This window comes from Prorops nasuta, unplaced genomic scaffold (assembly GCF_024137725.1).
Source record: "Prorops nasuta isolate Cenicafe-Biocafe unplaced genomic scaffold, Cenicafe_Pnas_1.2 PNAS00023, whole genome shotgun sequence".
Taxonomy (NCBI): domain Eukaryota; kingdom Metazoa; phylum Arthropoda; class Insecta; order Hymenoptera; family Bethylidae; genus Prorops; species Prorops nasuta.
Genome location: NW_027116820.1, coordinates 1,123,374 through 1,147,142, shown reverse-complemented (window position 1 = coordinate 1,147,142; position 23,769 = coordinate 1,123,374). Strand labels below are relative to the sequence as shown.

At 34.2% G+C, this 23,769-nt stretch overlaps 1 protein-coding gene across 6 annotated transcripts in view; it reads right to left on the bottom strand.

Moving 5' to 3' along the window:
• Positions 1 to 23,769, bottom strand: part of Lpin (phosphatidate phosphatase LPIN) — a 290,109-nt gene that overhangs the window by 125,184 nt on the left and 141,156 nt on the right. For all 6 annotated transcript variants that reach the window (XM_066740441.1, XM_066740440.1, XM_066740444.1 and 3 more), the window contains exon 6: positions 1,535 to 1,714. In XM_066740441.1, coding sequence (XP_066596538.1) covers positions 1,535 to 1,714 — 180 coding nt within the window. The remainder of the gene's footprint in view (positions 1 to 1,534; positions 1,715 to 23,769) is intronic.

Here is a 23,769-nt window from a genome sequence, read left to right as displayed (position 1 = left end):
TTATATTTATTTAAAATATAAACAAACTTTACCCTAGTGTTTACCGAGCGTACACTTAATTGTTTAATTATTCGAAAAACTAGCTTTTAAAAACCTGGAATCAAGTGGGACTTCAAAAGTTTGTCAACACAAAATATTCATAGTAATCCCGTGCATTAGGCTGTAGCAAGAAACACTTAAAACAGATTTTCGAAAATGGACACCTGTCAATAATTGTGTATTGAGTCCCTTAATAACAGTAAATTTTTAACCATTTTGGAAATGATCTTCAGATTGTACACTAGGCTTAATATTTAATATATTTTGGCGAAATCATAACTGAATAAAACAAATTGAGACCATTTAAAATACAAATAATTTTTTTAGCCTGTATTCAAAATCTAGAAGTATACCTTTAAAAGAGCGTAAATTTACTGCGGAGTATAGAAAAAATATACATATAATATCGATTGATTAATTTTTGTCTAGTTCTTTTAATTTTTAAGAAAAGTAAAGAATTTTAAAGTTTTTTAAATTTTAGTATATAAGCGAGTGGAAACTTTCTCTCAAAACAATGTTACGCGTGGAAAGAAAATATTCGAATTCTACCTGGGCCGATGATGGCTAGTATTTCTGAAACAATATAATAGTAGATGTAAAACCTATTTTTAAGGGGATGTATTGAACCGCAACTAAGAGCTTCCAAATGATTTTCCACAATTTTGGAAATTTGAATATTTTCGTAGGGACCAATTTATTCGTATTGATCTGCTGAATTGACATAAAGGATTATTATATCTGGATTAAAAACAAAATAATAATAAAAATCGGATATTAATTATTATATTTTATTTTCTATCAATAATTTAAAAAAAGGGAGCCTTTATGACGCTTCACCAAACTTCAGTGAGTAATTTGAGACCAGGAAGAAACAAATATTCTAATAAATGTAGATTTTTTAGAAAAACTACAATAGCGCAACCAAGATAATTTTGAAATCTGTTTTAAATTTATATTTGATGCGCGCTATTATAATTTTTCCAAAAAATCTTCTACATTTATGGGAATATTTGTTTCTCTTGGTCCCAAATTATTCGTTGAAGTTTGGCGCAGCGTCGTAAAGGTTCCCTTTTTTCGAAATTATTGATGGGAAATAAAATATAATTATTAATATTCGATTTTATTTTCTTAATTAAAAAAATAAGCCTTTACGTCAATTAAGTAGATAACTACGAGCAAATTTGATCCCAACGAAAATATTTAAATTTCTAAAAATGTAGAAGATAATTTGCAAGTACTTTTTCTACGTTTAATGCATCCCCTTAATATCTAAATAATCTTTTTGTTTTTCTTCTTCGAAAATGTGGTTATATGATTAGAAAATATAATTTGCTGTGTCAATAAAATGCTCAAAAGTTTAAAATTGGTTCTTATAATAACACTATATGATTTATACACGTTTTCATTCAGTAATATGTGTATGTCCTCATCGTAGATCCTATTAAATATTTTAATGGAGAATATATGGCTAACGAGTACTATAACAAACACATACGTTTTGTCGCAGACGCTCTTCGATGAGCTGATGGGAAGTACAAAGCTGCAACTTCTGGGTCCAATTCATCTGCATTTAAATCGCTGAGGTAAATACCTTCAGACTCAGGATTATGTCTTACACGTGATGTTTTCTTCATGAATGAGAACATACCACTTAACATGGACCGACGTGCCGCTACTGAAATATATAAAATGAAATATAAATATCTTTTTAAAATATACTATAAAGCAATAATGGGTGTAACGAAATGACCGCCTTTTCTCGTAACTGGAGGTTCGGGGTGACAACCCGAGTGCACGCGTAAAATTTGCTTTGAAACGTTCAAGGGGTTTAGAAGTTATTTTTATTTAAAAATCACCCTTTTTCGATTCTTTTCGAACGAATTTAACTGCACAATTGAAAGTGGAGAAAGTGAAAAAACAATTGATGAACGCCTCGTTAGAATATAAAAATTATCGATCGCGCGCGATAATACATTTGCTATTTATTTCTTTAATGTGGCTATTAGATTAATTTCAAAAATAGCAAAATCCTCTGTTCCTTACAATTCCAATTCAATTCAGTACAAGTATCATTGACTGTATTGATGGAAAGAGCGAGAAGAGGCAATGAAAAAAGGAAAGTATCAAATGCTAATATGTCGCGCGAGCGCACTGATAATTTAATAGGCAATGCACGAGGGCTAGGGTGACCGTTAAAAAGTGAGTTCGCAAATTTTTTTTGATTCCACCCCCTAAATCGGTTCTAAATAAAATAACAAACATTTTCTTACCGCGAAAACTCTTTTTTTTTTAAGGACTGATGGTTCCCGTAAGCTCGATGTTTTTTGCGTTTGATTAGCATTAGGATTTTCAACAATCCCAGTTATAATTTTCTCACAGTTATATGACGCGTTTTAAAAATTATACAATAAGAGAAACTCACTCTCCTGCTATATATATGTATATACAAGGAAAAAAATTAAAACTCATTTAATTTTACCCTGGCTTGTTGCAGTGTTTTAAAGAACATGACGTTAAAAATCGGCGAGAAGAAAAATATTTATTTGCCGAAATTCTCCAAATTTAAATTATATGAAGGTCTCTCTACACACATACATTATGAAAAATACTGGTAATTAGGATTTTGGATGTTTCATAATGAATTTCTTTTATTGATTCGTTCACTATTTAATATATCCAACAATTTTTAGTATTTTTTTATAAATGAACTTCATTGCTGAATGTAGATTTTTAAATTTAATTTGTTTTCATTTAATTTGTATCTTTTTACTGAGAATAATTTACAAATATTGCGTTAGAAAAAAAACAATTTATTGTCCAATAGAACTTATGAAATCTTGATGATACTTCATTCGTTTTCTCCGTATTTTGTTTATATCGAAAATGAACAAAATTAGATCTTTTTACTTACCTTTTGATTGATTTTTTTAGTTATTTATTCAATCAAAAGGTAAGTAAAAAGATCTAATTTTGTTCATTTTCGATATAAACAAAATACGGAGAAAACGAATGAAGTATCAACAAGATTTCATAAGTTCTATTGGACAATAAATTGTTTTTTTTCTAACGCAATATTTGTAAATTATTCTCAGTAAAAAGATACAAATTAAATGAAAACAAATTAAATTTAAAAATCTACATTCAGCAATGCAGTTTATTTATAAAAAAATACTAAAAATTGTTGGATATATTAAATAGTGAACGAATCAATAAAAGAAATTCATTATGAAACATCCAAAATCCTAATTACCAGTATTTTTCATAATGTATGTGTGTAGAGAGACCTTCATATAATTTAAATTTGGAGAATTTCGGCAAATAAATATTTTTCTTCTCGCCGATTTTTAACGTCATGTTCTTTAAAACACTGCAACAAGCCAGGGTAAAATTAAATGAGTTTTAATTTTTTTCCTTGTATATACATATATATAGCAAGAGAGTGAGTTTCTCTTATTGTATAATTTTTAAAACGCGTCATATAACTGTGAGAAAATTATAACTGGGATTGTTGAAAATCCTAATGCTAATCAAATGCAAAAAACATCGAGCTTACAGGAACCATCAGTCCTTAAAAAAAAAGAGTTTTCGCGGTAAAAAAATGTTTGTTATTTTATTTAGAACCGATTTAAGGGGTGGAATCAAAAAAATTCGCGAACTCACTTTTTAACGGTCACCCTAGCCCTCGTGAATTGCCTATTAAATTATCATTGCGCTCGCGCGACATCTTAGCATTTGATACTTTCCTTTTTTCATTGCCTCTTCTCGCTCTTTCCATCAATACAGTCAATGATACTTGTACTGAATTGAATTGGAATTGTAAGGAACAGAGGATTTTGCTATTTTTGAAATTAATCTAATAGCCACATTAAAGAAATAAATAGCAAATGTATTATCGCGCGCGATCGATAATTTTTATATTCTAACGAGGTGTTCATCAATTGTTTTTTCACTTTCTCCACTTTCCACTGTGCAGTTGAATTCGTTCGAAAAGAACCGAAAAAGGGTGATTTTTAAATAAAAACAACTTGTAAACCCTTTGAACGATTCGAAGCAAATTTTACGCGTGCACTCTGGTTGTCACCCCGAACCTCCAATTACGAGAAAAGGCGGGCATCTCGTTGCATCCTGTATAAGTATTTATAAACATGTATTACTACGCATGGTATTTTAATACGTTCGCAACATCAAAGAATACGCTAGCAATTTTTAGGGACGTTAACAGCTATTTTATACTGTATTACGTTAGTTTTCTATATCTTAAGTATTTTCAGCTGTGTTCCAACATTGATCACAGCCTCCCTAAATCATAATTATTCTCTACAATCGCCGTTTCCACCGGTAGGCATGCACGTTTATTAGTTTAAAGCCGCCTGATTAATATTTGTTTCACAAGACGATTAAAGTAATTGGATATATATTTGTATTTTATTGTACCTGTGGTACGTTTATTAATTTTAAAAGACCGCACATTTTGTATAAATTAACTGATTATCTTTTAAACGGAAACAGAAGTACAGAAAAACTTTGGCAGTGTCGCCAACTCACTAGAACGAAATCACTAGTCACTACTGTGCAGTAAACCTCAAAACTATATTTACCTATAAAATCAAACATCGCTACATTAGTAGCATAACTAGGGTAACCTACCGATGGGTCACCGCATCATGAACATTTTAAAAGCTGTTGACTAAGGGTGAACCCTACCAAGTCGGGTTAACTTAACCTAAAGTTAACCCGACTTGGTAGGATTCACCCTAATATACGAAATCGAAAAATAAGTATTTTATTACGTGTTTACTTTAGCTTTAAAGGAAAAATAAGGAAGTTACATCTTTCTCAATGAAAATTGACATGATTTATATCCAGTAAAGCATATCGCTTGTAAAAAAAGGACGGCAAACATAAGTCGTATTTAGCATAATTAATACAGTAATATAAAATATTTTAATTAAAAAAAATAGTGAAATCCAAATGTTAGGCAAGTATAAATTATTATTACCATGATGAAAGTTAAAATTCGGAAAAAGGAAAATAGTAATACAAAAATTACTTGCCGGGCCCGTAATATTCATGTGTAAGTCACTATCTTGCAATATAACCGTTGCTTCTCGTAAGTTAAAAATGTTGCTATTTAATACGAATGCATACAACGGGCCACCGGCAAGTAATTTTTGTGTTACTATTTTCCTTTTTCCAAATTTTAAATTTCATCATGGTAACAATAATTTATACTTGCCTAACATTTGGCTTTCACTATTTTTTTTAATTAAAATATTTTATATTACTATATTATTTATGCTAAATACGACTTATGTGCTTGCCGTCCTTTTTTTACAAGCAAAGCTTGTTTTTTTGGGATCTTATAACGTTTTATAAGAATATAGGAATTAAAACTAAACAATTGTTTTAACTAATTCAATCTAACAAAATATTTTCCAATGTTCTCATCGTTCCATAATGTAAAGTTTCAATTCAAAATATTAATTTATTATTCTATTAAATAAAATAAAACATATTACAATGATGAATTCTTATCATAGTTACACTTTTAGAGGCTTTTAACATAGTATGCACAATGACTGTTTAAATTATATTTCAAACATTTTATACCCAAAATCACCTTAAAGCCTTTCGCTTCCAAGAATTTGCTTCTAAATTTACCTCTAAATCCACTTTTTTCTTAGGTGTTACTCTCACTATCAACTTTGCATTATGGCTCTTTCTCTGGTAAACTAGTGCCATTTATTTATTCTTTTGATTAATATAAACCGTAAAATATTTACCAGTTAATGCAATGGAAGCCTATGTTTTTTAGGTATACTGCTTTCAGTTGCCTGAAGTTACACACTGTATGCTCTATTACATGTGAAATATTGAAATCATGAATTCCTTTCATATTTACACATCTACATGATTTTATTATAATTTTCATCAATCATATAAGATCTAATTACAAAATTTGTAACGAAGTTCTCCGTTACGTATGCGAGATACCGAATAAAAAGTATAAAAGCTACCGAACAGTGGATATTATTAATCCCTACGTTACCGACTCGTGAGATAGGCTCACGAGTGGATTATAGCTGACGTCAAGGATAGACCCCGTTGACAGGCAGAGGCCCGGATGAAAAGACCGGCGCTCCAGTAAACGATGTCAAATGTTGCCCTGAGAAGTAAGGCAGGGCCATATGCCAAACAACCTAGGCAACCTGAGATAAGGAGAAGCGGCCTCGGGGAGTCCTAAAAGAATGACCGTGTCTATGAGTCCCCACGAGGAGGGGAGATGGAACATCGAGTCTAGCTTGAACGCTGGTTACACGCGTCAAGTAGGCTGCGCGAATGTCGTGCGCAGACTGCCATAGCAAGCAGTCGGAACGCGACCATGCGACTGTGCTGAGGTGTCCGTGCGTGCTGGTGAGCGCATGACGCGGCACTCAGACAGCCATGGGTCGGTTCGCGTACGTGAGGCGTGTGCTATAGGCCAGCCTGCACGTACGTCATGACTGGTTACCGGCCAATGCATAGTGGGTTGTGCAGAGGCGTAGTTAGCCCGTTGGAATGTCCCGATGCCCTCCGTAATTCCATAGGCTTGTGCTATGGCCGGACGGGCCCGAACATTGCCTCCGTGGTGGTCCGCTCCTGGCAAACTCTATGCTTGGCAATGATACCGCATGTTCCCGCACTCCTCACCACCACCTGTGTGTGTGGGTGGTGAGGGATAAATGTATGCCCCTCAGCAGATAGGTCTGCGAGGCTCGGACTTCCGCAAGGAACCCTCCCCTCTCTCCACGACCTAGCATACTGAGCGACCCTGGCTACCGCTACCGTCCAAATGCATGGCCGCAGGGCCGTATAAGATGCATAGAGAATGGAGTCGAAAGACTCAAATGATAACGTAGGATTGTTGGCCACCCAACTGACCAACTGGCGTCCTGATACCGATAGAAAAGGACGGGCGAAAGTAATGGGAAAACCCGTAAAGTGAGTGGCCCCTCACACTGAGGGGAATAACATTACAAATTGTATGCCCAAAATCATATGCAAGCCCTTCACTTTCGAGGATTTTTGTACGAATTGACTCATTTTTCCACTTTTTTCTTAGCTCTCACTCTCAATATCAACTTTACATTATGGCACTTTCTCCAGCACATTAGTACCATTTATATTTTCCTTTCATTAATATAACCTGGAAAATACGCCAATTAATGCAATGGAAGCTTCTCTTCTTAGATGTACAGCTTCCAATTTCCCAAATTTATTCACTGTATGTTCTATCGCATGGAAAATATTAAAATGATGATTTCTTTTCATTGTTTCACTTCTACATGATGTTATATTATATTTATCATTAAATTTACTTATATATTTCAAAAAGTTCATGCCGAAAATCACCTGCAAGCCTTTCACTATTAAGAATTGGCCTCCAAATTTGTTAATTTCTCCATCTTTTCCTTAAATTTAACTCTCAAAATTAACTTTGCATTATAGCTCTTACCATGGCAAACTGACATGATGTCTGCCTTCTATTTAATATTACAACTCAACCCTGCACAATGACACAATAAACACGTTATTATAATTCAATCTGAAACAAAATCTCACTAAGTACCAAAAAATATATTACATATTATATTATAAAACTCAATGTTATACTTATAAGAAATTAAATTTGGAATTTTTTTTGCAGATAATAATAATTTCTTTTTACTCTGATTAGGGAAGCGTAGATAAATATTTGGTTTTAATACTTTTTTATATTATAATTAAATATTAAATAACGATTACCAAATATTCATCTACATTTCTTTAATAGGAGTAATAAGATAGTTTGATGGTCTCCTGGATAATTGCTTGTACAGGGAGGTTCTCTAACGGCGGCATATAGGAGATTCGTGTTAGTTGACTATAGCGCTCAGGATAATGGTTTCTGAGAACGCGCTAATTAGTCAATATCATGTAGTGCCAACATGAAATGGTCCATTACCAATAGATGAATAAGAAAAATGAGACCCATCCGCCATTTTGGAGTGGAGAAGTGTTTACATGCTAGTTGCAGCAGAAAGAGGTGTGAAATAGAAAAATGTCGAATAGTGAGGTTACTGAAGTAAAAATGAAAAATAATGAATGGAAAGTAAGAATATTCTTACTTTCCATTCATTATTTTTCATTTTTACTTCAGTAACCTCACTATTCGACATTTTTCTATTTCACACCTCTTTCTGCTGCAACTAGCATGTAAACACTTCTCCACTCCAAAATGGCGGATGGGTCTCATTTTTCTTATTCATCTATTGGTAATGGACCATTTCATGTTGGCACTACATGATATTGACTAATTAGCGCGTTCTCAGAAACCATTATCCTGAGCGCTATAGTCAACTAACACGAATCTCCTATATGCCGCCGTTAGAGAACCTCCCTGTATATATGATATAACTAATCGGACAGTTAAATTCAACATCAGTTTAAAGAGAAAAAAGTTAGACATGCATTTTGTTAATGATCTCAATACCTAGAAGTTCAGCATATGATTTTCAAATACATTAACAATTTCTTGCAATTAATATGTTCCTGATAATCACCGATGCACATAAATGTTGAAAGTATACTTCTCCTTGGCACAGTGTTGAAAATATGTAAATATTAATCTTACTTCATCCAGTCACCTCTATCCTCGACAATGAAAATAGAAATGTTCTATCTTCATTTATATGAAAAAGAAATTTCACAAACTACCACAAAGTATACTAATATTTTGTATTGTAAAATAAAATGTTATACTTATGTAATAATTGTTGACTCCTTATTTCATTATTATTAGAATATATTTGTTATTTTCAAAATTAAACACATTCACTAACATAATAATGAACAATCTCTCTGCATTAAATATACACAACCTTACACTACTATTGACAGTTAACAAGTCCCCGGATTAGTTATATCGATTACATCGATTTTATTTGATAGTTCACAACCATAATTTTGTCGTTGAGTTTAATTTGTTGGCAGCACTGAGAAAAAATAACGTCATTTTCCTCTTAGCGGCCAACTTTAGCCCAAGACATACACTCTAGCTGGAAAGGAAGGAGAAGACGGAGAAGAATCTCAATTTTCAATATATATATGTAGCTAACACAGTATAAGATCTCTGGATTGCGTGAACCGATTTTGATGTTCGTGGACTAAAATTAAAGCTTGTTCAAAACCATTTTAAGGAGAGTTTTACTTAAATCATGACTATTGATCATTCATTGAAATAAATTGGTTTAAAAATTGAGACGGCCAAACTTGCTGTATAAGTTACACGGTAGTGCTCGGCGGTATATATATGTCATTATCTACTTTTATATGTACTTACCGTCGAGACACTACCGTGTCTCTTGATACTTTGAGGAAGGGTAAGAACTACTGTATTATAACATTCAAAATCTTATTTCAATTTCTGATCAAAAAAAATAATCGAGACACGGTAGTGTGTCAACGGCAAGTACATATAAAAGTAGATAATGACATGTCTATACCGCCGAGCACTACCATGTAACTTATACAGCAAGTTTGGTCGTCTCAATTTTTAAACCAATTTATTTCAATGAATGATCAATTGTCATGATTTAAGTAAAAGCTATCCTTAAAATGGTTTTGAACAAGCTTTCATTTGACCCCACAAACATCAAAATCGGTTTACGCAATCCAGAGATCTCATACTCTGTTAGATATATATATATATATATATTGAAAATTGAGATTCTTCTCCGTCTTTTCCTTCCTTTCCAGCTAGAGTGTATGTCTCGGGCTGAAGTTGGCCGCTAAGAGGAAAATGACGTCATTTTTTCTCAGTGCTGCCAACAAATTAAATTCAACGACAAAATTATGGTTGTTAACTATCAAATAAAATCGATGTAATCGATACAACCAATCCGACGACTTGTAAACTGTCAATTGTAATGTAAGGTTATGTATATTTAATACAGTGAGGTTGTTCATTCTTATGTTAGTAAATGTGTTTAATTTTTAAAATGATAAATAAATTTGAATAAAAATGACATAAGGAATCGACAATTATTAGATAAGTATAACATTATATTTTACAATACAGTATGTTAGTATACTTTGTGGTACGTTGTGAAATTTCTTTTTCAGGTAAATCAAGACAAAACATTTCCATTTTCATTCCTGAGGATAGAACTAACTGGATTAAATAAGATGATATTTACAACAATGTGCCTATGAGAAGTATACTTTCAATATTAATATGCATTGATTATTAACAGGAGTATATTAATTGAGAGAAATTGTTAAGGTATTTCAAAAGGTATTTGAAACTCATATGCTAAACTTTCAGGTATTGAAATTATTAATAAAATGCATGTTTTACTTTTCTTTTCTTTAAACTAATATTGATTTCAACTGTCCAAAAGGTTATATCATATATACGAACAATTTTCCAGGAGAAAATAAAACTTTCTTTTTACTACGATTAAAGAAAAGTAGATGAATATTTGCTAATCATTATTTAATATTCAATTATAATATAAAAAAATATTAAAACTAAATATTTATCTACGCTTCCCTAATTAGATTAGTGTGCGAAACAATGTCCCAAGTTGGCTCCGAACCTGTGGTCAGAACGGAAGGTCTTATTCTAGAATAAAATATTCAAAGCCAAAGATAAGAGGTAAAAGGAGTTTTTATTTAAATAAATAAAATGTACAAAATTTTACAATATATTTACAAAAGAACCGCTAGACTAATGATCGACTTTCTAGGGAATTTGCTCTCGTCAACTTCTAGGGAATTTCGGTCTACGAAGATTCCCTAGAACCCCAGAAAACAGAATTCCCCAGAAAGGAACGCGGACTTAGAAGCTCCCGGACTGGGCAATTTTCCCTGGAGTATTCCCCAGTAAAATTCCCAGCCACGGGAGGAAGCGAAATAGGAGAAGTGGTTTTAGGGAAGGGGAAGTCCCCTTACCCCTCGGCCTACTTCTCCTAGAGCTATAGTGGCTCCGAGCCACCCCAACCCCTAGGGTGAATGCTACCCCTCCCGCTACCCGACTCTTTCGAGAGCCCTGGACTTGAGGGTCGGAACACTGGGTCCGAGGTAGTCCTCGGAGGCAGTGTGGAGGGGAAGGAGAGGGTTAACTTCTCCCGGGCAGTCCCCGGAGAAATTTCCCTTAGGAGGGAGGATATTGCCGCAGCGGGGTAGTCCCCTCTTGGTAGGCGGTGGGTGGTTGGGTGATACTTACCAAAGTATGGTACCCAATGAGTTCGCCGGTGGAGGCGCTCTTGAATGGCCTAGTGGAGGCGCTGCCGTGGAGGCGTCAAAAAAAGCCGTGGAGGCGAGAGAAAAGCTGCTTCTGTTGCTGCGGTTGCTGCTGGTTGGGCAGTCATTTGAGCAAGGCTGAGGTGCGATGGGTCCTTATCAAGGACCCATCTATATAATTACGCGACACTAATCTTGCCAGCGAGAGAGCTGCTGCGGGCGCTGGCCACCTAGTGGCCAAGCGCGCAAGTAGTGTCGCTTCGCGGCCGCGACGCGCCAGGGCCAGAAGACGCGCAAGCGCGCCGCGGAGAGAGGGACAGATAGAGCGGCTAGACGCTGTCGGTCTATCCGTCTATTGTGAGCGCAATAGAGATGGGAGATATAACAGAGAAATGCGGAATCTACTTCGCAACATTTTCTGCTCCTCCCAATCTCGAACAATTAAAAAGAAATTATAATTATCTCCAAAAGATTTATCCAAATTTAATTTTTTATAAGTATAACATTGAATTTTATAATATAATATGTAATATATTTTTTGGTACTTAGTGAGATTTTATTTCAGATTAAATTATAATAACGTGTTTATTGTGTCATTGTGCAGGGTTGAGTTGTAATATTAAATAGAAAAAGTCAGACATCATATCAGTTTGCCATAGTAAGAGCCTTAATGCAAAGTTAATGTTGAAAGTTGAACATAATGAAAAAGTGGAGGAATTAAAAAATTTGGAAGTCAATTCTTAATAGTGAAAGACTTGCAGGTGATTTTGGGCATAAACTCTTTGAAATATATGTCAATTAAATATTAAATATAATGATAACATCATCTAGAAATGTAACAATGAAAGGAAGTCATCATTTTAATATTTTCCATGTGTCAAGAGACACGGTAGTGTCTCGACGGCAAGTAAAGAAAAGTAGAAAAAGCATGCGCCTCTACCGCCGTCGAGGTTAGAACATACAGTGAATAAATTTGGGAATCTGAAAGCTATATACATAAAACAAGAGGCTTCCATTGCATTAATTGGTGTATTTTCTAGTTTATATTAATCAAAAGAAAATATAAATGGCACTAGTCTGCTCGAGAAAGTGCCATAATGCAATGTTGATGTTGAGGTAACAGCTAAGAAAATGATGAAAAAATGTGTTTATTTATAAGAAAATCCTTGAATGCGAAGGGCTTACAGGTGATTTTAGGCTTCCGATTTTAGTATTAGAAACCACAGTTGATGAAAATTATAATAAAATCATGTAGATGTGTAAATATGAAAAGAATTCATGATTGCAATATTCTACATGTGATGGGGCATACAGTAAATGTATTTCGAAAATTGAAAGCTGTATATCTAAAAAAGAGGAGAGGCTCCTATAGTATTAATTGGTGTATTCCCTAGTTTATATTAATGAGAGGAAAATATGAATGTCACTACTTTGCTTGAAAAGAAACCATAATTCAAAGTTGATATTGTGAGTAACAGTTACGAAAATGGTAGAAAAAGGGATGAATTTCTAAGCAAATCCTTGAGAATGAAGGGCTTGCAGTTCATTTTGGACATAAAATATGAGAAATATAAATCAAATAGTTAATGAAACTTATAATAAAATCATGTAGATGTGTGAATATGAAAAGAATTAATGATTTCAATATTTCATATGTATATAATAGAGCATACAGTGTATAAATTTAGGAAACTAAAAGCAGTATACCTAAAAAACAGAGGTTTCCATTGGATTAACTGGTATATATTTTACAGTTTATATTAATCAAATGTATATATTAATGGAACAAGTTTACCAGAGAGAGAGAGAGCCATAATGCAAAGTTGATAGTGAGAATAACACATAAGAAAAAGGTGGATTTAGAGGTATTTTAACTATTATATTCTTAAAAAACGTTATGAAATCCCACAAAAAACAGACGGCAAGTACATAAATCATCCAGCGTACAGAATATAGTGAAATAATATTTACAATTAAAAAAAGTAGTGAAATCTAAATGTTAGGCAAGTATGTTTTTATTATGACAGAAGTTAAAATTTTGAAAACAATAGTAACACAAAAAAATTACTTGCCGGGCCTGTTGTACGCAATGGCATAAAATAGCCACATTTTGGAATTATGAGATGCAACGCTTGTATTGCAAGATAGCGACATAGGTATGAACATTACAGGCTCTGCAAGTAACTTTTTTGTGTTACTATTTTTTTTTCAAAATTTCAACTTTTGTCATAATAAAAATTTATACTTACCTAACATTTGGATTTCAATAATTTTTGTAATTGTAAATATTATTTCACTATATTCTTTACGCTGGATGATTTATGTACTTGCCGTCTACTTTTTACAGGCGAAGTTTGTTGTTTGTGAAATTTAACTTACGCAGTCTAGCAACCATTTGGCTCTTTGCTTCCTCTAATAGAGGGCAGTTCCATAAAATATGGTTCAGATCCTGTACTGAGTTCCCACAGTCACAAGCGGCGTCTTTGTTTTTTTTAACCCTGGCCAAGGAAGATCTAAGGTGATAGTGATTGGACCGGGCCCTGTTAACCCAAGTAATAATATCTCTGAGCAGGGGAAGCCCTTTGAATCATGGTGGACTACAATTTCTATAGTATCTGTCAAAATATATAGTCCCCTTATATGTCCCCTCTTGGAAGAGAGAATTTTTAAAATTGATCACCGCCTTCCTACCAAACAGTTAAAAAAAGTCAGTGTAGGGCAGAGGAATGTCACTAAAAGGCGTTTTCACACACGATTCCTTAGCAAGTTCATCCACCTTATCATTTCCCTTTATACCGACGTATGAAGGAATCCAATACAGAAGGATGATCTTGTTTTTCAGAATACCAGCTAGTATTTTCTTAATCTTGAGATCATAAGGATTAATTCTGGAGTGTCCATACGGATTGGCTATGGCTTGCAAAACACTAAGGGAGTCAGAGTATATGTAAGCTGCTGAGAAGTTGATTTCAGTTAAAAGTTCTAGAGCCCTCAGAAGTGCGATGGCCTCTCCCGTAAAAATCGAGTCCTCTTGATTAATACTCCATTTAAGAGATATGTTTAACTCTAGGGAAAAAATCGCACAACCAACTGCCTTTCCTGAGCCCAACAAGGAATCAGAATTATTCTAAAATTTACTTGCGTCGGTGAAGAAGGAAACACCAGTCTTAACTCTACTGTGTAAGTGTTCTAAAAAAATTTGAGAGTGATGATTACTTTCTTTGATTGCAAATCCTAAATCAGTATTTATTCTAATGGGTTCCATCATACTTCTGAAATCATTGAGGTCCATAGGAATAGGACTATTCTCATGTATTAATGGGAGAAAACTAGAAAACGAAGATAATTGATTCAACAACAAAGTCATAAAATGCCCCTGTATCACAAGGATTTTTAAATTGTTTACAACATGAGCTACAAGGGAGTTATGGTTGGAAAGCATGCTAGCCAAAAATCTATTACATAGGAGCTTAGCTCTTTCTTTAATATGCATACAATTGGATTCACCAAGCAGAATATTGGTGGGAGTACGGGATCGATATCCCAAAACTTGTCTGAGACATGCATATTGAATTCTTTCAATTTTCACTGAAAGGGATTCTAGATAGGGGTAATAAATAAAGCTGCTATTGTCCATAATAGATCTAATAAGACCCTTATAGATCATGAGTCCTGTGTTAGGATTGGCTCCCCATTTTAGGCCCGAAATGAATTTGAGAATATTAAGCCTTTGAAAGCACTTGTTTTAAATATACTCTACATGCTTTGTAAATTTGAGCTCGTAGTAAAACCAAACTCCTAAGAACTTAACTGCAGAAGTATATTTGATATTATGGTTCCTTAAAGATAAGCAGGCAACACCTGGTTTTATGAATTTCCTATTAAAGTGAAGGAGAACTGATTTAGCTGGTGCAAGGTCAAGACCCAATTCTAGAAGATTGCCATGGATATTGTGGAGAGCTTTCTCCATAGTATTTTTATCGGTTTGTGGGTTTGTGACAGTAGTGTAAATGGTTAGATCATTAGCAAATTGTACATTCTTTATTTTCCTAGGGATGGTTATTATAATATCATTTACATATATTATGTACAATAATGGGCTAAGCATTCCTCCCTGAGGAAGACCTTTGAATGTCTTTCTTACCACAGAAGCTGATTCGATTCCGGAGAAAGTAAGTGTTCTTTCATATGTTAAAAAATGAATGAAAGCTAAAAGATTTACAGGGTAGCCAATGTTGCTGAGTTTCTCAATTAATATGTTTGGTAGGACGCTGTCAAAAGCTTCTCTAACATCCAAGAAGCAGGCTAACACCTCTTTGCCTGTATGGATATGGAAAGTTTGATCCAGCTAGGTAACAATGCAAATGACCATAGAAGAAAATTGTGTACCTTCTATGAAAATTCAGTTAATGACGTTAGCTTTTAGTTGTTAGAGGTACGGTTACGTAAGAATTATTAAAAATAAAAATTATTTGCGTAATTAAATACTTTTGTATTCTCGAATTCCCATATGACTATTTAAAAAGATTCTTTTCCAGATATGTACAGGTTTAATCAGATAATTCGTATCAAGAGACGGAAGTCATTTTAAAGCCCTGTTGTGAGAGATAAGCGCATGATTGACTACGGAGGGAAAGAGAAAGGATGAGTGGTCGAAGAAAGAGCGCAACGTTACTTACATCGCTTCTCTGTCACACCTGTTAGTGTCTCTTTATGAAAGACGCATTGACAAAAATTTATTGGCTACTAGAGAGAAAGGGGCTAACAGAAAAGAGTGCGAGGCAGCGCGCGATCAGTTAATGAATTTTGTGAATCTGCATTTTATAAAAAGAGACTACTACACGGAGAGAAATTATACAGTAAATTTTCTTCAAAAGTACAGTAGTTTGGTCACAAACTTGTAGTAAAGGAATATTTATAATATAGTACAGTAAAATTGCTAGTTATACAAATTTTACTATACTTATATTATAAAATAGACTTTATTTAGAATAGCTAATTGAAGAAATGTTAATTTAATTTTGCTTTCTTCAGAAACAATATTTCTCAATTTCCCATGTGAAATTGTTTATCATGGTGATAGTGGGATAAAGTCTACATAGAAAACATACGAAAGTTAAAGATTCTATTCGTGCTAACTGAAAATGTTGACAAAGTTCGGAGTGAAGTAAATAGAGCAGATCGATGGAATCAATTTCTAACACTGTACGCAAATTCACAAAATCGAAGATCATAATTTCAAATACCCCTATTTCTGCTACAATTAAGGGTGTTGTGAGATGCAATGTTATATGTGGGGAGTTATATAGTTTTATTTAGTTGGTAGAAGTTAGGAATTGGCAGGCGTGACATGAAGAGAAAACTGGCCGCCATGATGTATGAAAATGTTGTAACCGTTAGTAGTATAGCTATGCCGACACTGGAACAATGGCGAGGGGGGTGCGGCACGCGGGGGTCCCCGTCGCGAGGCGGGAGGTTTCCCCACTCCTCTGACGTCATGCCCCCCCCCCCCCTTGGTTAGCATATGAGTTCCCTCACTCCGCTGACGTCACAGTAAATTTTTTTTAATTGCTTCACGAACGTGTCATAATTTTGATATAAGTTTAGGGACTGCATTGACCCCCACCACTTATGAATTACCCCATTCTGATGACGTCAGAGCATTTTTTTTTATTTACTTTAGGAACTGCTGTAATTTTTAATAAGTTTAGGGACTACGTTCACCCCACCAGTATGATTAGATATGGATGTTCTTTTTAAATGTATTGGTACGCTCCGATGTATTCGAACGTTTCTCAATACACGCGCATGAGCTCGCCATTGGAACTTTCCGATGAAATTCGGACGTGACGAGTCCCTCTCACCTACATTCATCTTTTAAATTTTTTTTCCACGATAGTCTTTCTCCCGTGGAGAGAGAGAGAGAGTGAGTGAGAGAATAGCGGTCTCGGATGTGCTATTCGGCTGAGCACAGCGTTTCGCGCTCGCCGCGACCTACAATCATCTTTTAAATATTTTTTCTATACACGATTGTCTTTCTTCTTCCATGGAGAGCGTTCCGAGAGAGAGAGAGACAGAGAGAGAATAGCGTTTCACGCTTATCTGGACTGAGTCCATTGTCCTAACACGAGGTAATATACCTCAACTATACCCCCTCCCCTGATAAGACAACTCTAAAGCAGTTTTGGTGCGCTCCACAGTGTGTGGATTGACACAATATATGCATGAAACTCTACTGCTAATACTACTACTACTACTACTATTAAGTTGAATCCCTATGTAAGGATAATGGGAATGAAGGAACATAGATTGGTAGGAAAATAAAACGATAGATTTAGGGGAAAAAGCCCGAAGGCATAAAAAACCCCTTTTTATTTTAAACAACATACAAAATTATAAACATTAAAAAATCAATGTCTCGACAGCCTTGGGTAACTAGTAGGCCAAGCAATAGAGCTTGAAATGATTAATTGTTTGACAAAAATCCTACCTGGTAACCGGCTATACCATCAGGTGCAGGACAGTCCATAGATTATTCCCACCATGTTTCCTACTCGAAAATGCCATTGGTTAATTTTTCATTAACAATTATTAGCAAAAAATCGCTTTTTTTTTAGTTTTTTCATTATAAAATGTTAACTATTGAAGGAATGTAAAAAGTGTAAACAGATGAATTTTAGAGAATAGAATTATGAAGAGAATGGTGATTCAAACAATCCGATCGGATAATTAGAACCGGAGAAAAATCGGAAAAACCTCAAAAAATTTTCTTTTTTTTTTTAATTTATAACTCCGCCATTTTTTAATATTAAGACCTCAAACTTTGCACAGAGACAGCTGTTGGTATGTACTTTACGTGTGCAAAAGCTGGTTTCTGTTGGTTACTTAGTTTTTGCAGAATCCTCGATTTAATTTTTTTTTGCAATATTTTCGCGGAGGGCTGCTTGCGTTTGAGACCGTCCTATTAAAATTTTAAAAATAGATTTGAAAACTAGACAATAACAGCAACAAAACGTCTATCCTATTTTTTTAATAAAGTGCGTTTAAGTGAATGAAATTCTATTGCGAACATGAGCAGAAACGGCCGAGTGCGCGATAGCGGTCGGGTGGGGGGAACGGTGCGGAGTTGAGGGGAAACGTATATATAGTAATACGCGCGCGCTGCACCTCGCGCACTCGGCCGTTTCTGCTCATGTTCGCAATAGAATTTCATTCACTTAAACGCATTTTATTAAAAAAATAGGATAGACGTTTTGTTGCTGTTATTGTCTAGTTTTCAAATCTATTTTTAAAATTTGAATAGGACGGTCTCAAACGCAAGCAGCCCTCCGCGAAAATATTGCAAAAAAAAATTAAATCGAGGATTCTGCAAAAACTAAGTAACCGACAGAAACCAGCTTTTGCACACGTAAAGTACATACCAACAGCTGTCTCTGTGCAAAGTTTGAGGTCTTAATATTAAAAAATGGCGGAGTTATGAATTTAAAAAAAAAAGAAAATTTTTTGAGGTTTTTCCGATTTTTCTCCGGTTCTAATTATCCGATCGGATTGTTTGAACCACCATTCTCTTCATAATTCTATTCTCTAAAATTTATCTGTTTACACTTTTTACATTCCTTCAATAGTTAACATTTTATAATGAAAAAACTAAAAAAAAAGCGATTTTTTGCTAATAATTGTTAATAAAAAATTAACCAATGGCATTTTCGAGTAGGAAACATGGTGGGAATAATCTATAGACTGTCCTGCACCTGATGGCATAGCCGGTTATCAGGTAGGATTTTTGTCAAGGGAAATTTCTCTATTGCTTGGCCTATAGGAGGAGGAAGAGGCTGCAGGGTAGACATCAGCAGCATCTATAATTAAAGAGAGAAAATTATTTTTTAAATATATGTATTTGTGTGTGTGTGTGTCAAACTCTTACCGTTTAGATATTAAAAAATGTGTTGATGAAATCCTCGCTACGCGTAGGAGGCCATCCATCCTCATCCTCGGGATCCTCATGCTGGAGGTTGGGTGATCCCCAACACCTATCTTGCATCCAGCGGATCCCGAAGAAGTCGAAATCCTCCTGGTAGGATGCTGCTCGGAGGATTTCTTCTTCCCAGTCTTCCTGCTGTTGGCGTCTATTCTCACGCATGAAGCGGGTATGATCTATTAAACAGAAAAAAAATATTAATAATATTATTAACCTCACTCTTTTTACTCACAAAATATAATAATATTAATGAACTTACCTCCAGAAAGACCTCCAGAACCAGGTATCCACCTCTCTTCCCAGTCCTCCAATTGCTCCTCCGGAAGTATTAGGGGAGGCCTTTCCCGTAATACTTCTCTTCCCAATTCACTTTGGATTCAATATACATGATGTGTACTGGAGACACTCTGAAGAGCTAATGAGACTTTTCAGTAGCATCCCAGTTCCTACAGCGGTAAAGTCTCTTTCTCTGAATTGAATTAAGATTAAGTTTCTTCCAGGAAAAAAATATCATCTTTTCTTCTTACTCCTCTAGAAGTACAAATGTCTTACTAAGCAATGGAACCAAAATCATCGTGAGAATAAACGTAATAGAGATTCAAGATAGAAATGTGATGGTGAAGAATTTTGTACGAATTTTTAGGAAAAAAGAAATATACATTTATAATTCATTTCAAAATAATATAATTATATAATAATAACAATATAATATGGTATAATATAATAAAACTTATCGCAGCTCGATCAAAATAAGTCTATCTACGCGTGAGGAAAAAAGGATAATTGGAACAGCATCTGTGAACGAAAACAATATTTATTATTATTTTCACAATTTAATTAATTAATTAGTTAATTGATTTTATAAGAGTCTAAACTTGTAACAATTCTTACCAGTTACCATAGATCATTTTCACAATCTATGGTATTATGCCCAAATTTTTCACAAATGCTGCACCAACTCGGAGCAAAGCAAGTTATATGGCCAGATGTCCATAATCACTGCATCTTCGACACCAATAGAATGGTGTCAAATCTACAACGGGCTCTGTTTGTGTAGCCGTGGTTCGTGTTTATACAGAAAAGAAAAAATATTACTCTCTATTTTTTCAATTGAAATAATAATAATAATAATTTACTTACAGTTTGTGGAGATTTCTGATGTATGTGCATTACCTCCTCCTCCTCTTCGTCCTCCTCCATATCCGTATCCTCCAATAACAGATTAATCCTCGCTTCCATCTCCAAGTCTCTCCTGACCTCGGAAAGCAGCTGATAAACGTCATTATTTTCCGGATCATCATCACCATCCTCATCGAACAGGATATCCGAGAATCACTGTCACTCACTAAATCAATGACCGGAATATCATTCTCCTCAGTATCCATTCGGTTGATGTTGTTGCTGTTGTTTGGAACATCCATTACAATTTCTTTTTTTACTAAATCACTGGCAACAGACTGTATTGAGTGAACTCTTGATAGACTGAGAATTAGATTTAAAAGATTATCACGTTTTCTCCAACTCAAGTAAAAGAATTGCTGTTTCAACAGAACATGCAAAGAAGACGTATTATCTTTTTTTCTCACTCTACTCTTGATAGAGTTACATGAAGATCTTTCAAATATAACATACATTTTATTTTTCGGGGTAAAATGAGTTTATTATCAAGGTTGCGATGATACATCGTGTGAGCTCTGTAGAAATTGCATACGATTGGTAAAAATCAGAAGTCTGAAGAAAATTGAGAAGTACATACATCGCTGTCTCATTTACATGAAGATCTTTTCAATATAACACGTGGATTTTATATCTTGAGGTAAATTAATATTTTCATCAAGGTTGCGATGATACAGTATTTTGTACATAATCAGCAAATTTCAGAAATCTAGAGAAAATTGAGATCTGTACACATCTCTAATATAAAATTTCATACATATATACATTAGTTTATATAATTGATATGTGCACATACTTATTCCTCCTCCCTACCCTACAAATTTTTGTTTATATATAAATCGATCAGAGGAGCATCAAACCATTTTAATAAGATCAGTGTGAAAGGATGGCTCCTATCTTTGTAGATTTTCAAGGATTTAGATTGGCTGACAAATCTTTCATAGTGAAAGAATTTGCAGCTGTACGAAAGAAAGAAGTGCAACATATCCTATTTTCTCCACCATTCCAGCACGCTTGGCTTAATGATTGGGAGAGAAAGCAATCAGAGTAAGTGAAATTTGTTAATATTATAATGATTGATTGATTGATTTTTATCTAATAAAATACATTTTATAGTTGGCTGTATTTAAATTACCATGGTCTACAGTGGACGGATAGTTATTCACCCTATTATAAACATAAACAAATAATTAAAAAATATCTAACATCTTATGAGGACGAAGAAGACAAGATTTTTGTGAATGGTCTGGAAAAAATAAAATGGTTAAAAAAATATCTGATTTAGATATTAATAATGCAGATGAATATAATTGGGCGAATTTAAATTAAAAAATAGTATATATGAATCACAGTTACCTGTTTGCATGAATCATGATCATATATATGCAATGAGAAATATGTATTACATGCAGTTTATGTATGATAAATTTTATAAATAAAAAAATAAACATTGATTAAAAAACTTTATTTATATCACATTTAAATATTTTTCTACCATAAATCAGTTTAGAATATTTTCTAATAAAATATTTTCTATCACATGTGTAAAAATGAAGACTAAGCATATATCAGGTTTCATTCTCATCACATCTCATTTATATAAAAACGTGCACGTTCGAAAATAAATTTTCATTGTCATTTAGCACTTTGTTACAAGATAGTTATCCAACGTTCTTGTGCTTATCCATTTTAAATCTTTTTTTTTGTTCGGAACTTATCGAAGTTCAAAATGAATAACACTCTTCAGAAGTTCAGTTTGGTGAAAACTGAGAGTTATTATCGTGCGTGGGTCACCGAATGCCGCGAACGTATTCAGGAATTGAGAAATGTTAAACAGAATACACTTCCCGGTACGCGACAAAAGCATTTAACCAAAATTGTACGTATCAAGTGTCTCCTCCACCGAGCAGCGAGGGATAAAAGTTCAATAAAATTCGGTGGTGATGGTGGTGGTAACAATGTTGCTACTGTTGCGGTTGATGATAAACTTATTTGGGAGAATCTTGATTCAGCATTTAAAAACCGAATATGTAGCGGTATGGTACTTAACAGTAATTATATTGATCCACGCGAGTTTTTATTTAGTGCAGATGAACTATTGCAAACTCATATAAACATAGTATTAAATAGTGTTAATTGTATTAAAGTAAACTGTTCATTTAGCGGACAATTTGTATGCAAAGACAATAGTGATGAAAAGCATATTAGTACGAAGAATATTACCTTATATAAGACTGATAACTTTAGTGAATGGTACAAGTCCAATGTCGTACAAGTAATTTTGCATAGACTTAGTGAAAACCAAGAACGTGATAGTGGATGGGCATTGGAGAAAATTTACAGTTTAATTGTAAACATAAACCATTGCAACCCCCTGCAAGCAGGGTGTCAAATTCAGCTACCATCTTCTATCATGTGCAAAAAAGCTGTGATAAATGTAAAAACAAGTGATAATGCTTGTTTTGTATAGTTGTGACTGCATCGTTGTATCCCGCACAACCACCTGCTGTGGTCAGTCGAGCATCCTCTTATCCTGATTTTCAATCTATTTTAAAGGTTGAAAGCATAACGTTTCCCACCACTTTAAATCAGATACCGAAATTTGAAGTTGATAATGATGTTTCGGTCAATACCTTCACCTTGGAGGAGCAGGATGATCATCAGGGGAGAGGAAGAGTAAACGTCGAACCTCTACAATTAACTAAGAAAAAGAGAGATCGACATGTCAACCTTTTAATGATCACAGATGAAGAGGGGACTGCACATTTCATGTGTATAACAAGCCTCTCCAGATTATTACATTCACAGCTTACGAAGAGAGGACACGTTCACCATATTTGTGATCGGTATATAATGATTGAACTACCAAATATTAGCACAATTATTTTACTACCAATATTAAAGTAGAGCTACTTTAATATATATTCTAATATTTTGTTTAGGTGTCTACACTATTTTCACACAGTGGAGAAGTTAAAGTTGGACGAGCATGATTGTGAGCAGTTCCATGAAAACCTGCGTGTTGTACTACCTAGCGAAGGTGAAGACCGTTGGCTATTATTTAAGAACGTTAAGAATTGTGAACGAGTGCCATTTGTCATATATGCAGACCTAGAGTGTATATTGAAGAAGACTGACCAATCTGATGATAACAGTAATAGTAATAATTATCAAAAATATGTACCAATTAGTGTAGGGTATTATATAAAAAGTTCTCGTGATTCATCGCTCTCAAGTTACAATTCATATCGAGGTACTGACTGCATCGAGTGGTTTGTACGTGAACTTGAGAGCGTTGCACAAATTGTAAG